Below are 16,285 nucleotides of genomic sequence, written 5' to 3' on the forward strand. Positions count from 1 at the left end.
TGACAGCGCACGCACACACGCGCACACACACATACACACGCACGCACGCACAATACACACCCTCAATATAATATTTTTCCACGAGGTGCCCCCCCCCCATGTCTTGACCCACGGTTTTCATACGCCACTGAATTGATCATTAGCAATTCCACATTCTACTTCGTTTCCCTCTCTTCCTCCTTCCCTCTACCTCTCTCTCACTTTCTTACCAGAGCTTGACGACAGGCACCAAATGAATTAATGGCTATACATGTTACTTTTTGTGTCTTACCGTCTGATCATATTATCCTTGTGATAGTTTCAATGCAACAATGTTCAGTTTTATTCCAAAGTAGGCTTTATATGCAAATCATGTTCTCCTCCGGAAACCAATGATAGCTTGGTCACAGTAATGGTTCACATTTTAGTATAGTGGGTTTTTTTTTCTTCTTTTTTAATCACATAGGCATATCCCGCTTTTCTTATTCTTATTTGGTACCATTAAATCACCACGGGCCCGTTGCATAAAAGTTACTATTATGGTAACTTTGCCATCTAATGGTAACTTCCATGGAATTCTTGATTTTGATTGGCTGTTGAGTATTGTTGCCATGGTAGTTATCATTGGATGGCAGAGTTACCATAATAATAACTTTTATGCAACGGGCCCCTGGTCTTATCTTCTATCCGTTCTCCGTTTCTTTTTCACAAACACTTATTACTCGGGGCTTACAGCCAAACAAGCTAGCTTTCATGTAGGTCCCGTCATACTTCTCTTTGGTCAACCCTATTTCGATTTTTACCAGTTATCATTACAATTACTGTGTTATCACCACATATATTGTTTGTTTTCTGCACATTGTTTACAAGGTAAAAGAACTTGTATTATTAATTCTGTTGTAATGTTCATAAATGAGAAGCATGAAAATAAATGATTTGAATAAATTAATTGAATTGAATAGAGCTCGATGAGAATTGCATAGGTCTATGCACTGTAGAGCGCGTTTCACTTTTTGTTGGATGGACAATCAAAAAAAAAATGACTTGAACTGAGCGAGTAGGCCTATAGGCCTACCCATATTTAGCAGCAATTATTTGACTGTGAGGCATACATAATGAAGACTATAGCCTACAGGTCCGCGCTCCCGGTTTAAGAATTGATATCATTGGCAGGTCAAGCCTATATTTCCGTATAGTCAGGAGGCTGAATGATATTAATAGGCCTACATAAGCAGAATTTGTCATACAGGAAATTATCATTTAAAAAAAAGACAAAGCTGGAGAAAATCCGACATGTCCGATGGATAAAGCGAATCTTGAAGGATAATTATGATTGATGGTGGGTCAGCTTAACATTCAAGAAGCCAAGTTGGACAATGTATCACAAAGCCGTCTTTGTCGTGTGATGCGCACTGTAGGCCTACATTATTCATGGGCAGTAGGGCCTATATAGGTCATACGCCTGGTTTCCTCTGTGTAAAATGATAACACAAGATACTAAGACCAAATCATTGAAATGCTACCCCGTTCCTGTTGAATGGTTACTAATACATACTTTGTTTCTCTTGTACATTATACTTATTATTCATCGTTTACGTGTGCATGTAGCCTATAGCTTGAGAAATAATCAAATCAAATCCATAAATCAAATCAAATCAAATCAAATTTAATAGTATCGAATCGAATCGATGCGAATCAACTGACATTATAGGCCTACACTAAACCTTTTTTTTTTTTTTTTTTAGATTTGGGGACCATGCAATGGGCCACTGAAAGTTAATTCCCATAGATCATGTGCAAGACGAATTGCTTCCCTCGGGTAACTGGTAATTTGACGAGAATAGATGCCTTAATGAGACGAAGTTTGAAAAAAAGTGGCACCCGTGGAGCTTTTTTTTTTTCCAAACACGGGAGAAAGAATAAAAGGGTCTCGACGTGTAAAGGGTGAATTTCGAATCTGCTGAAATAAGTCTCAACAGAAAGGGTATAACATTTTACAAGCACAATAGTAAAGATTTTGATCAGCGAAACTTAAACATTTTACATATAACTTCCATAATTTTAGTCAATTTTGATAAAATGTTAACTCTTGTACTTGTGTAATACTTTACTCTTTCTTTCAAGACTATAACGTTTAACTGGTCAGAAATTCTCCCTTTAAGTGCCAATATTGACTTGTTCTGGATGTACTTGATATCACTACCATGACTACGGATGATGGGTGTAGTTTTGTTGAAATGGGGCTTCAGGTTTCTAACTTTTTTGTGAGATAATGAGAAATTTCTTTTCAAATATATGAAAGAGCATAAATAATACAATTCAAGAGGAATTTAGAGTTTATTTGACGTGGAAGTATTCTTGTGAGGTCCATGCACTTCTGCACACGGCACGATGCATGCACCTTGCACAATTCCAGGCACATTGTATTCCCACTCCCTTATTGTTTCCAGTTTTTCACGTTTTCTCAGGCCCAGTGGCGGATCCGGGGGAGGGGCGCACCGGGCGCCCCCTTTAATGTTTCTATTCGATTGCATGGCATCAGAAAATTGCGCTGAAGCCTTTTTTTTTCCTTGTCAGCCGATGAAACCCGGGAGTGGCACCAGAAATCCCCCCCCCTCTCCATTACGGAATTCCTAGATCTGCCCCTGAGCCCATCACGGTATCATTTCAGCATGTATATACAATTTCGATATGTGCGGGTGTGATACAGTTTTGTCTTCATGAACATTCCTTTTTTTTCGACGTCGATAATCATCGTTAATAATAGCAAAGGCGATGAAGAAGAAAATGCAACTAATATTTATGTTTGTATATGAATGTGTATGTACAATGATGATACAGAAACCAATAAATCAAATCAAATCAAGTTATGTTTACACTGTATATCCTGTTGTCTGTCAATGTTGAAAATCATTATTAATGATGTTATTTTGCAATGAAATCTTAAAGATATTAATAATGCTATTTTACTTTGTTTTGGCATATATCAGCCATTTTCAAGCTGTTTTTCATCAAATAAACTTTGAATACCTCTTAGAAGTGCATGCTCTTTAATATTTCATAGGTGGTTTTTAATCATCTCGCAAAAAAAAAAAAAAAATCTGAATTCCCCATCTCAACCGAAACTACCATCCTGTTAAAGAGACAATATTGTCCCACTTGTTTTTCATGTCTGAGCTGGCGAGGAGGGCATCCACCAGACTAAAACAAACTAAACATGAGGAAAAGGAAGAGGAGGAGGAGTATATAGGAGAGACAGAGAGCAGAGAGAGTGGAGAGAGCGGTGAGAGCGGAGAGTGTGCACCCACGTTCATTAAAAACCTGTCTGATTTGAATTCACTAACTAATGAAGTATAGGGTCCTACGTTCCAAATTATGCTATCTCATTGACATTCTTTAATAATCTAATTATCTCTGGAGGATTTTTTCATTGTCTGCATTGGAAAATACCACAAATCATATTTCAACATAATTATGAAAGTACTGCATTCGTTATTCTTATCATTCTTTGAATACTATAGAAGTGCAGGAGTTGCAGAGTTTCGCCTCGTTTATCAATCGCTTAAGCCGCTTATAATTATATTTGTGTGTTTGTTTAAGCTTTTGTGTAAGTGCAGGAGACTGTAGGAGGACTGTACTTTTTTTTCTTCTTGTGCTTTTCTTGGACTAAAGTTACCCTTTGTCCCAGCTTCAGAGTATCTGAAGTCTGCGACAGAAAGCCGCTGGCTGTCTACGTATTATCGAACGCCATTAACCTCAAATCTTTGTCCGACGTTCCCCTGAGGGATTGTGGGGGTATATAGCAAGAGTTCGTAGTAACTGCAATTTGCATTTCATATCCGTCTTGCCATTGTCTGTTTTGTGTGGTTCTCCCAATACATCCTCTTACCAATTCACATAAGCTATTATGATTGTGTTTGAGCTGGAAGTTGTTTCCACGAGTTTCTTTATTTTAAAAAAAAATCCTTGCCCCTAGCCTCTCTGAGTGTTGCTTTTCGTCGTTAGTGTCACCTTCGCAACGCCGCGCATTATTTTCCCTCGAATGGGAAGGAGGGAGCTCGGGTAAGCAGAGAAGAGTTCGTCCTTCCCGTAATCATGGTCGTTGACGTCGCCGGTGATAATGGCTGCCTGACACACCTGCGTAGTGACATTGACACGATAATGGGGCATAAAGTTTCCACGAAGGGAGAGGTGATGGGTTGAGAGAACAGAACGATTTACAGCCAGATTTCACAGCTCTTGCTGCTGTAAACGTGCAATATACTATTGTTTCAAGGTCGCAGGCGACAAATTGGTGCAATACCTATATTGACATGCACCTCAGAGAATTTCGCTGTGCCTGGATACTGACAGTGAGTATTTAATGTGCTGCCGCTGAGGGAAAAAAGGAAGGAGCAACATTTGGCCGATGCTTCAACGAATACATCATAGCAATAGCTACGATCAAATAAAAGCAATCGCCGACTCGCAGGAAGAGGTGCAAAATCGATACGGAATTCAACAACCTCCTTAGATGTCACGCACCAACAGACTACATCACCTCCCCTCTCTCAACCGACTACTGATCTATGAACGGAGAGAAAAAAAGAGCAAAATCAATCGCTTCTTAGGACGAAGTATATCCAACTCCACCTGAATTGAATAAATGAGATTTTTTTTTTTTTTTTGTCATTCAGTCAACGTCAAATACTGAATAGAGTTCGTCACCACTTTCAATTTCAGTTTGAACAGTGTGACGCAGGGTTAAAAGTTAACTATGGGAAGTGAAAACGAATTCGTCAATTCTACATCGGCTTCTGCCGAAAATCCAGAATATCTCTCGATGCAGTGGACAATCAGCGTAATATCGATCTGCATGTATTCCATCAGCACAATTCTGGCCATCTTAGGAAATGTCACAAACCTTATCATCGTGCCCAAACTGAAAAACCAGTTCAGTGAAAACACCAAACTATCTTTCATCGTTCTCGCGGTGACCGACCTCCTCGTGGGCCTCATTTGCGCCAGCTCTGGCGTCACGTTCAGTGTATTCGACTTGCCCGAGGGCCTCAGGTTAGTCATCACGTGGGCTTGTACAGCCTTTGTATGGACCTCGATGTGGGTTCTTACAATCGCCTCGATCGACCGGTACCTCGCCGTCACTCGACCGCTGCGCTACCACGCTCTTTTCCCGCGCCGACGCTTCGCTATCATGATATTCTCCATCGTCGTCATCTCATTCGTTAATTCTGGAGCGTGTCTGCTCCACGCTCGCCTCTCCGGAGAATGCTACCCGTTCTCGGGCATTTGCGCGTCCACCGTCGCCCCGAGCTTTGCGGTCTATTACTTTCTACCAGTGAGCGCGGAGTGCATCACGACGTATGTCAACGTTCGTCTACTGTTGATAGCGCGGCGCCACAGGCGTCAGATCGCATCCCGCGGGCAAGTAGCGGTCAGCGCGGCGGCGGCGGCTGAGAGTGGGGTCCCTCCCTCCGGTCTGAAGGGTCTGAAGACAATCTTCGTTGTCACTGTAGCTTTTTATATTGCATGGCTACCCAGCTCCCTCACGTCCATATTCCATCTGGTGCTTGAAGTTAGGATCTCACCAATACTCACTATAATCATCCGCTACCTGATCATTTGCAACAGCTGGTGGAATGCCATCATCTACTGGATCATCAGCCCGTCCTATCGTCGGGTCGCCATTCGTCTTCTTCGACAGATGATCGGGCGCCATGAAGTAGTTGATTTCACAAGCACCGAAAATAACGTTTTCTCAGTGGAATCTCACTAAGTGTGAATTGTAGTACAAAATATGTCCCCAAAAAATTACAACGGGACCCTCCGCCATGGTAACTTTAAAAATAGTGAATCAATCCAAATAGAATTTCAGGGTATGAAATTGTAACGTATTACCCACATCTTACTGAAAGCCCCTTAGTGGTCAAAGAGAAATGAGGAGTTTTGTAGAGCATGTCGGGAATCCCTTCCCTCCAAGTTCTGTCCATTGTGTTCGCACATTACTTGCCCTACCGAGAGTATCCATGAGTACATGAGTGCTAAATTTGGAAGAATCAAACCCAAGACATGCTTTACAAAGATCCACATTTCTCTGTGACAACTTAACCAAATTGTAATTTCTTTGGGGACATAATGTACATGTATTATAGACACATTAACGTTTCTATAATACATGTACAGTTAATGTCCCCAAAAAATTACAACAGATTTTTGCACTGAAAACTTCCAATATGATTAGACTGTGTAAATGTTGTCAGAAATCGTGAAGAATCGTAATCGCAACCTAAAGTATGTACTTTGCACATCACGAAAGGGCATACAAAAATGTGTTTGACAACAATGTAATGTGAATGTGTAACTGTATTGCATACATTCGTTTAAATGACCAGGCAAAGAGATATATCATTTCTCTTTTTTTCACAAGCCATTACTAATGAGCGTCTTTGAAAGGAAAACACGTCAAAAGAAGAGGAAGGGAGAGTCGAAAGAAAAACATCGATTGTCATACAATCAAACTAACGAAACTGTTTGGACATTCAACGTTGTTCAATATTGCCTTTATTTGAGGTAAAGCAATCTTAAATCGAATATGAATGCATCGATAAAACGATCCCCTTGGCCATTTTACTGAATGATATTGACTCTATATACTGCTTAATTTTATAACACCTGTTAAAGTGAAGCATTTATACTATTTTCCTTGCCAGAGGCAAGTCGAGCTCATCTTTCACGGGGTTTTGTTCTCTCTCTCTCTCTCTCTCTCTCTCTCTCTCTCTGGTTCTGAATGCTTACGAATTGCAGAATTGCATAAAACACCCGTCTTGAAACTAAAGCACAGTTTTCCGATGTCGATTATACAATATTTATACTCTGTCTATGCACATTTACTTCCATACATTTCTTCTCAATTGTTCAAACCCATGGCGATCGGTGAGACTGGGATACTTTTGACCTGTCCGCCGAATATATTCGAAGGTGATAAATTGCAATGGGTATTAAGGGAAAATCGCGTGCGGACTGTAAAAAACTGCCAGTCAAAACAAGACGAAATCATATTAAAAACGAGTACATTCCACAGAAATGGGACGAAACCGATGCAATAACCGCGAGCTGCGGGCATGACCACACCGTTGTTTGCGGGGCATTTCGTAATTCATCATCGGGTAGATTATTATGAGCAATCAGGATTGTAACTTTTTCGTGGCTTAGATTTCCTTTGTAGGCAATATCATGTTCATGTTTCTGTATATCGAATGATGTGCAATACGTTGGTTTCAGACCAGACTGGAGAGCGCTTGAAGGGACGCAGTGTGGGGAGTAATGGATGCACTTAAGTAACTATCTGGTAGGTCTTACCCTATTGAACATTAGCGTCTCTACATACAACGTGATCTATACGAGACGTTCGGTGTTGCTTGTTAATGTACCACCCTTAATCCGATTCACACACCCCTTCTAGGGTAAAATGGGGAGAAGAATGGGCACATCTATTATGAAAGTACAGCTGTATTGTCTGGTGGGCATGCAGAAATTCTGTTCGCAACTCTTTGATGGCATATTATGTTTGCGACGACGAACCGACAAAAGTGCATAGACATTTCTCTCTTTTATTTTCAGAAGAACAGTCTTCTGTTCTTAATGTTTGCGGTATGTGAACAATTAAACTTTAATGATACTTTGCTTGGCAAATGTGAAAGCGATTTTTTTTTACACAAGTTATAAAGATTAAATTATCATCCCTTTGAGTACTATCACCATCATGTGGTTCTGCACTGAGAGTACAAATTCACCAGATACAATAAGAGATTATCGAACTTTGAATTCCTCTGGTAGGTGTTACTAGTATCCCCCAAGTTTCAGCTAACGTTTAGGATATGAAGCACGGAAAATGAATCACCCCCATCAAGTCCAGATAATACATAGTTACTGTAAATCACCAACTCAATCCTTTTCCCCTGCCATTTCCACAGAAATGGAATCTAAGCTCAATTCAATTCAATTATCATTCATTTATTTCCATCCAACCACTGCTAACAAAAGGGTGAAACAAAATCAAATGCGCAGGCCCCTACATGACACAAATAGTGTCTGAAGTATGTGAAAGAAATACGTACCCAGTGCATGTGTTTCGTCGAGTATAGAATGAAATACATTATGTATATACACTCAAGTAGAATAAACAGCAACAGCAAGCAAACCTTGCAAGATTGACAGAAAAATAAGAATAAAAAGCAAGGCTTGTAAAACATAGATCACTCAATACATAATAGAGGGATCTATCTCTATAATCCCACCCCATAATGGAGTGACATATTCTTCTGGATAGCCACAAAAAAGAAATGAATAAAAAAAAAAACCCCGAGAGCTTTCTCAAAGCAGTCATTATTGTCGCCTTTTGCATTTGAAGGTCATGGAGGAAGTGCGATGCCATTTAAAAATCGCAGGCACACTTTGCTAGTCTGCATTTGTCAAGATATCAAGGCAAGCCTCTAAGTCCATTAGGACGTTCGCAGTAAGTTCCTCCATTTTTTCCTTTTCATTTCATCGATTTTTTAAGGCAAGCATCACGTTTCTTATGGTTTTCCCCGCATTAACAAAAACTTACTCCCCCCCCCGAAAAAAATTGCACCATCGTGGTATTTTCTCTATAAATTCGAGAATTTGTCAAACGAATATAGTTGGTTTAAAAGTTAAAAGTTGCATATCTGAGCGATTCAGAAATAAGTGGTTATTACATGAATCAATTTTGATGGACTTACAATAGAATTCATTTTCGCAGTATTAGAATAATAAAATCAAGCTGTTCTACAATGTTGTTATTTTTTTATTCTTACCCTGTCCAGTGAAACCTGACAATAACTCATACGTGATACACAATCATCTGTGTTTCAAGAACGGTTTTCATGAGTGTATCAAGCTTTCTCACTATTTGGTAATTTTGGGGGAAATTTGCTTCTACGTGTTGAGAAACGTCGCGTATCGAATTATTTGTCGGGTGTTTTTTTTTTCTGTACATTCATCAGGTGTGTGTTTGAGCTTGATAGAGGTTAGAAAGCAATGCAACCGACATTTTTTTTTTTTTTTTGGGGGGGGTCTAGATTTTGCGTAGTGTGTTTTGCTTCGTTCTGTTTTGCCTTGCAGTCTTGTGTCACTACGCTATTTATTTACGTACGTAAAATTTACGTATATTCAAGTTGAAGTCCAAATTCATTTTTTTCCACAGTAAAATAACTATGATATATGAACGTAAATCTCACTCTTCAGTGACAGAAATGATGCATGTATATCTGTACAGAGAAAACAACAGTAAATGAAAACTTACAGTAACAATACAATGCAATGGTTGCTGAGGAAACAAAAGTGAAGTAAATTGTCAATATGCACTGTGTGAAAACACGGAGGGACCCACTGAAAAGACGAAGCTTGTTAGTGGACCCCTCTTGGATATATATGTATGTATATATATATATATATATATATATATATATATATATATATATAATAGTCAAACCTGTTTTAGCGGCCACCCAAAAGAGGTGAAAAGAGTGGTCATTATAGACGTGTGGTCGCTATAGACAGGTTATTCGACATTCTGTGTGCATTGCCTACATGTATAATAAATTATCGTTGCATACATCTGTAAGTACTTGTATGTGTTGCGTATGCACATGAAAGTTTCATGCATTGAACAATATTTAGTTTCCTATGATAAGCGACAGCTTTGATCTCACAATCAGTTATTCACTGTTCACCCTAAATTTATGGAAATGCATAAATTGATGCACATGTCAATAAAGAAGTTCGTGCAAAAACGTATACATACGGCAAAACAAAACACACACACGTACACATTATGTATCATACATAAATGTAAGTAAGATTGTAACGCATGTGTCTGTTTGTTTGTGTATGCCAGCTTCAAATATTATGAGCAGTGCCCACTTTCAGAATGTGTGAAATCCGGAAAGATAATCATAACATTTTTGCTTAATATCTTCACTGTGAGGTACTTAGAATTGGTAATTTTGGTTCTGTATTTTCTGGCAAGAAGTAATTGCAAAATAGTCGCTCCGATTCACTTAATATTAACGTTGGGTTGCATGCTGACAAGACAGTGAAGGTAGCAGTAAGTCAAATTCCTTGACGGCATTCCATGGAGCCTTGTTAGTACATCAAGTGGTGGTTTGTTTGTGGTTTTTTTTTTAATTCTATGCACGATGAAATAAATGATGTAACGTGGAATTAAGAAAACACCATCAAGGTTTATTGTTTTCCTCTTTGTTTATCAAGTCTTTTATTTGGAAAGAGTGTTTAGACAGTGTTTGTAATAACTATAAAGATTTGTGTCAATAAACATATGGTTAATCATGACTTTCCGCCAAGAATGGGGGCAAGTGTGTGGCTGCGTGTATACAGAGTGGGAAGATGTGTTTGTTTCCTTTCATAGGTATAATAGGTTAATGATGAGAGATTCATGCGACGCGACGTCTTAAAGAGGATGGCTGGTAACTGATCAGTGGGACTCAGTGGGAATGCTAGCGGATGATTGTTCCAATCCTTGTGGGATTCATTTAAGAGTACATTATAAATCTATTGTTGTGTGAACATTATTTGCTTCTGAATGGTCTCATATTCAAGTAATGTGCAGTTCAATGTTTCCAGGTTAGCATGCCTGTACAGTGACGGTCCGTTAACGATCGCCCCGTCACTGTACAGGCATGCTAACCTGGAAACACTGAACTGCACATTACTTGAATATGAGACCATTCTGAAGCAAATAATTTTCACACATTAAAAGAAATATAATGTACTCTTAAATAAATCCCACAAGGATTGGAACAATCATCCCCCAGCATTCCCACTGATCTAGCCATCCCCTTTAAAGTATGTCGGGTCGATCACTCATTGGCAATGATACAATGTTAATATCCGCTGTGATGACATTAAACCACACCTGCCTGTGTGTAGATTTAGACCAAGGATGTGTGACAGATGAAGTAGAAAAAAAAACCCCACAATTTTGCCGACATCCCCGAGATGTTTCCTGAGCTTATTCAACTACAAAATGGTACTCATAAACGTTTAGAGAAAAAGAAAAAAGAAAAAAGAGAACAGGCAGTATTCAGGGATATAGCGCTTTCGAGGCAGGAAGAAAGCGCACTTTAACGGAGTACCTTGTAAGAACTGGGAGCATTTAATGAAACGTTTTGTCAATTATTTTTTTTGACAAAAAGCTTCATGAAATGCCCATCATGGAAAACTAATAACTTTTTAAAAGGACCTATGCATCTGCCTAATCTTGATTTTCATTTCGATTTGCACGTTACGAGGAGGAAAAAATAAATTTGTACATCTTTTAATTCTTTACTAAACTATGGAAACTGTTCGAAACAAATCCTGGTATTACATTTACACTTTACGTTGAATTAAAGTTTGCAATTTTATGAAATGCAAAACTTTTTATTCGTCTCCACTTTTTGTCTGGAGGTATACCATAGAGCGGTGCCCAGCTTCAATGCTCGGAGGAATGTTAGACAGCCATTATTGTAATTAACCTACTTTAGAACCCAAACACAGTATGCCACTCTTTCTTTGACAAAGATTGCAAAATTCGTAATCAGGATATACTCTTAATAATAAACATATTCTGTTCTGCGACTTGTTCGGCTTTCATGGTGCGGGGTATAACATAATTATATTGGCTGCACTAACATTTGAGTGATTGGAGATGTCGTGGTATCACATCCCCATGAAATGTACGACTGTGCCTCTCATAAACTGGTCAACATCCTTTTCCACGAACCGCAGAAGTTGCCCCGTCCTTTACATAATATCCATATAGAAGGGAAATCTCTGGCGCATGGTGTTGCATTTACGTGAGCGATGGTTATTGTCCACACAGGTCCGCTAAGAAAGCCGTGATAGACCGCGGCTTAGGTAATGAGAGTTATTGTTATTCCGACGTGATGAATGCGTATTGCATTGCCTCGCTTTATGGTACTGGGATCTTTAAAACAAGCGGGGGGGGGGGGGGGGAAGAAACCAGAAAAACTCATGCAGAAAGAAAAAAAAAACAACAACGATAGCAAACCACAATACAAGAATAACAACCAAACAACTCCAAGCAACGGCGTCTGGCCAGCCAAGCCATCTTTAATGGGGCTGTAACGGATGAATTTTGTTTTCTCCATCATGTCCATGACAGTTGTCTTCCGTCGCGCTATCATCGACATTCATCTGTGATTATGAGGCGAAGGATGGACATTATTCTGGAGTACAGTCTCAGTGCTCCTTGTTGCCATGTAGACTGATCCTTACACGTTCTGAGACATCCACACCCGACCAGCATGGCAAGTTTTTCTCTTTCAACCAATTGTGGCGTTTGTACATCCATTCTCATGCATATTATCTGTAAACGGATATATATATATATATATATATATATATATATATATATATATATAATATAATATATATAATAAACCATGAAAAAGCATAGGGCCTGTTATATTTACATAATATTATGATAACAAAGAATAAACCGAGTTGATTATTGTCTATCGTTAACTTTCTAAGCACACGATAAGTACGTAGTATGGATATACTGTATATAACACAGTTACAGATGATTATAATCATATGATACATGTATATATATATATATATATATATGCGGGAATACATGCGGGAATAATTCATTCCCGCATGCAGTGACACAGACAAAAGCTGTCACGGAAACAGACACACAAACAGACACGCCCATATATATTTATGTGATTAAAACCTAAAATGGCATTAAAACGCTTTATCCTAAAACATGCGCTTTACTCGCCAGGATAAAGCGTTTTAATGCCATTTTAGGTTTTAATCACATAAATATATTTGGGCGTGTCTGTTTGTGTGTCTGTTTCCGTGACAGCTTTTGTCTGTGTCATGGCATGCGAGAATAAGTTATTTATGGCTCATAATACTATAAGGTCTGCCGTGCGCCCTGCGCTTTCACAATAATGGTCAGTTTATAGTGATGTGGGTTGATCATTTAAAGTCCAATCTCTTATCATTGCAAAGAAAGAAGAGCACTGTTATTCTCGCAGCACGACATAGCTTCAAGTAGTAATGAAAAGTGATGAAGAAAAAAATGAAGGAAAATAATTGAAATTGAGACCCACCTCTCAAACCAGTGTAAAGGCACCGCTGAAGACCTTGTCAGCTCACTCATCACGCAGTTACGTCATTAACAAGCATGCGTACTTCGACCATATAAAATTAACTGCCTCGGGCACAGATTTTGATTTGCTGATCATTTGGTTTCTTTCAGTTGATGTTAGCCAAAGAAGATACTAATCTCCGATGAAAGTAATACGAGATATGCGCTGAAGTTGCTTGTCAGTGTCGCGTAATGTCATGCGAATCTTCACACCGGGGTAAGATCTTGACTGCCGACGCGATATTAAGATAGATTGTTGTGGCGCTCTCCAGATATCCTTTTACTGGTCAAGAAACGAAGACACTAGGGACAATCCCGGCACCCAGATCACACAATGTTCTGGTCAGTGTTTAGCTGGTAATAAAAGCTCACGTTATCGTTACACAGCTATGGCTAATGAAAGCACATTGTCCAACTTTTCAGCATCTCCCAGTGACAATCCCGTTTATTGGTTGCGTCAGTGGAGAAACCAAATTATTTGTTTGTATACGATCAGCACATTTCTCGCAATTGTAGGAAATGTGATCAATCTCGCCGTCGTGCCGAAACTAAGAAACCAATTCAGCGCAAACACGAAGCTCCTCTTCGTGGTTCTCGCGGTGATCGACCTCCTCGTCGGCGTCATCTGCTCAAGCTCCGGCATCACGTTCATAGTGTTCGACTTGCCAGAGATCTTGGCGCTCCTGATTACCTGGACCTGCTCTGCGTTTGTGTGGTCATCCATGTGGATTCTCACGATCGCTTCAATCGACAGGTACATCGCGGTCACCCGACCGCTTCGCTACCACACCCTTTTCCCGCGCCGTCGCTGCGCCGTCGCAATCGCGTCGATCGTATGTATCTCGTTCATCAATTTTGGAGGGGGTTTACTGTATAGCCGTATCTCTGGTGAATGCCTACCATTTGCAGGAATCTGTACGTCTGCCATTCACCCAAGCTTTGCAGTCTACTACATTTTACCATTTGGCGCCGTTATTATCACTACCTACGCCAACGCCCGTCTACTGATGATAGCACAGCGCCAGCGGCGTCGCATCGCGGTTATCAGCGCCATGAACCGCATAATGGAGGGTCCAATGTCAGACCCCGGCTTGAAGGGTCTGAAGACAATCGTCACCGTTACGCTAGCTTTCTATGTCGCCTGGCTGCCCGGCACACTAGCGTCGCTTATCCCAACTATGCTCGAAGTCCAGGTACCGCCGGAGGTCACGCTTACAGTACGTTACCTCATCATTTGCAACAGCTGGTGGAATGCGATCATTTACTGGATCATCAGCCCGTCTTACCGCCGTGTCGCTCTCCGTTTGCTCGGCCAAATCATCGGGCGACCAGAACTCTCCGATCACACTACTACAGATAATGACGTTTTCTCTACGGAACTGCGTTAGACTGGACGGTTGATTTTTTCTTAGTCTTATTAGCACAGTGAACATATGAATAAATAAAGGTAAATTGGTATATCAACAGAGATATTTTTTCCTATGCTAGAAGTGAACTGAGTATAGATCGTAACTGCATATATTAAGTGGCATAATTTTTGCAATTGCATTTTCTTCTTCGCAGTTGGACATGAAACAATAACACGTTTTGGAATCTTTAAGGACTGTTTCTAAAAACATGGAGGAAAGTTTGATGTTTGTATGGTAAGTTATATGGCCTTCTGTCATGTCACCATTATGCTTCAGTATCAAACATGCCCACTGTCGGAATGACTGTGTTGCTCTTCAGATGTATATGGTAATCTATGTCAATGCACTTCCCATCTACAACATTTGTAATATTCACGTTCTAGCATTATTGTCGCTGGTTGAACGTGAGGAGCTCATCGTTATCACACCTGTTGGTTCAAATGGGTGTCATATAGCTAACGAGATGTACCACAATCAGTAGTTTCACTCGCCGTACTTTCAATCAATCACTGTCACCTCATGTCATGTTTTATTTAGAGTGTGTCGCAGTATTCTTGACTCCCATTGTTCCCTCGGCGCCTCGGTATGGTTTATCTAGAGTGGTAGCGACATGTAAGTGCTGTGTGATATCATTATCATCCTTGTCTTTTAGTTTACAGTATTCTAAATAAATGTAAAGTAACCCGCACCTGTAGGTTGACAATGACACTTTCAAACTGGTGCATGGCAAGAATTCTTCGTGTATTATCATCGTTGAGTGTTATTGCGAACACTGAAACATGTAGTGAAGGTGGAATTCTGGAAATTCAATCTTTTTTTTTTTTTGGATGGTGAGCTGCTGACATCATCTGTATGTAAATGGCAGTTATAATGCATAAAGCTGCAAGAGCAGTAAGGGGGTCGGGTGGGGGAGGAGAGTGGTTGGCACTGACTGCTATCATGACTTGCACGATTCGCTTGTCATGTTAGGGGCCACGTTGGTTTATTAAGACGTCGTATATCATACTCGAGGGATCTGTGACCTTTACGAACACTCATAACATTATTATGCTCGATCACGTTAGAAACGCACATTCACGCTGTCCTCAAAAGAAATTTCCATTCACAAATGGCTTATTCATTGTTGGTTTTGGGGTTTTTATTTCCTTTCACTGCAAGGTCCTATCCACCGTCTACCTACACATTGATCGTATTAGCAGCAGGGATCATCTTTTCTTTTTCTTGCTTTGCAAAGATGGCTTTTACTGCTTTTAGATAACATTTTAAGAGGGAGTGTAACTTCCATCCCATTACCTTGTTGTGTGGTTGGTCATGGGATTGTTACGTAATCGTTGTTGTCAGAGTTAGGGTAATTGTCATACAGACGTTGTCAAACCAAAATTTTAAACGAAAATATACCAAATCTAAAATTTATTTCTCCTGAGAATCATTTTAGCCTTCTACATCCATGATTGCTCCATTAGAATTGTCCTCTGATGTTCAGGATCAGCAGGGGGAAGGTCAATATTATTATCGTGTCGTTCGTTGTTGAAAATAGGGTCCACCGAAAGCCATTTCAGGCGGCTGTCTATGGCTTTCAATGTTCACTAGCTTAATCGCATTAAAGGCATAGGTTACCATTTGCAGATGAAAAAAAAAACACCCAACATTAGTGCTTTAAAATAGCTCTATAATTGAGTTACGGATGGAA

The 16,285-nt window shown here is 39.8% G+C and overlaps 2 protein-coding genes across 2 annotated transcripts; both read left to right on the forward strand.

Annotated features, from left to right (window-relative positions):
• Positions 1-4,735: 4,735 nt before the first annotated feature.
• On the forward strand, positions 4,736-5,752 carry LOC139708207 (trace amine-associated receptor 6-like). Its single transcript, XM_071620180.1, has one exon. The coding sequence runs from the start codon at positions 4,736-4,738 to the stop codon at positions 5,750-5,752; it is 1,017 nt and encodes a 338-aa protein (XP_071476281.1).
• Positions 5,753-13,575: 7,823 nt separating this feature from the next.
• LOC139708209 (beta-1 adrenergic receptor-like) lies at positions 13,576-14,574 on the forward strand. Its single transcript, XM_071620181.1, has one exon. It carries the CDS (start codon positions 13,576-13,578, stop codon positions 14,572-14,574), a length of 999 nt encoding a protein of 332 aa, XP_071476282.1.
• The last annotated feature ends 1,711 nt before the right edge of the window (positions 14,575-16,285 follow it).

Source organism: Diadema antillarum, unplaced genomic scaffold, assembly GCF_040938485.1.
Source record: "Diadema antillarum isolate AM-2024a unplaced genomic scaffold, OU_Dant_1.0 seq00001319_RagTag, whole genome shotgun sequence".
In the NCBI taxonomy this organism is placed as follows: domain Eukaryota; kingdom Metazoa; phylum Echinodermata; class Echinoidea; order Diadematoida; family Diadematidae; genus Diadema; species Diadema antillarum.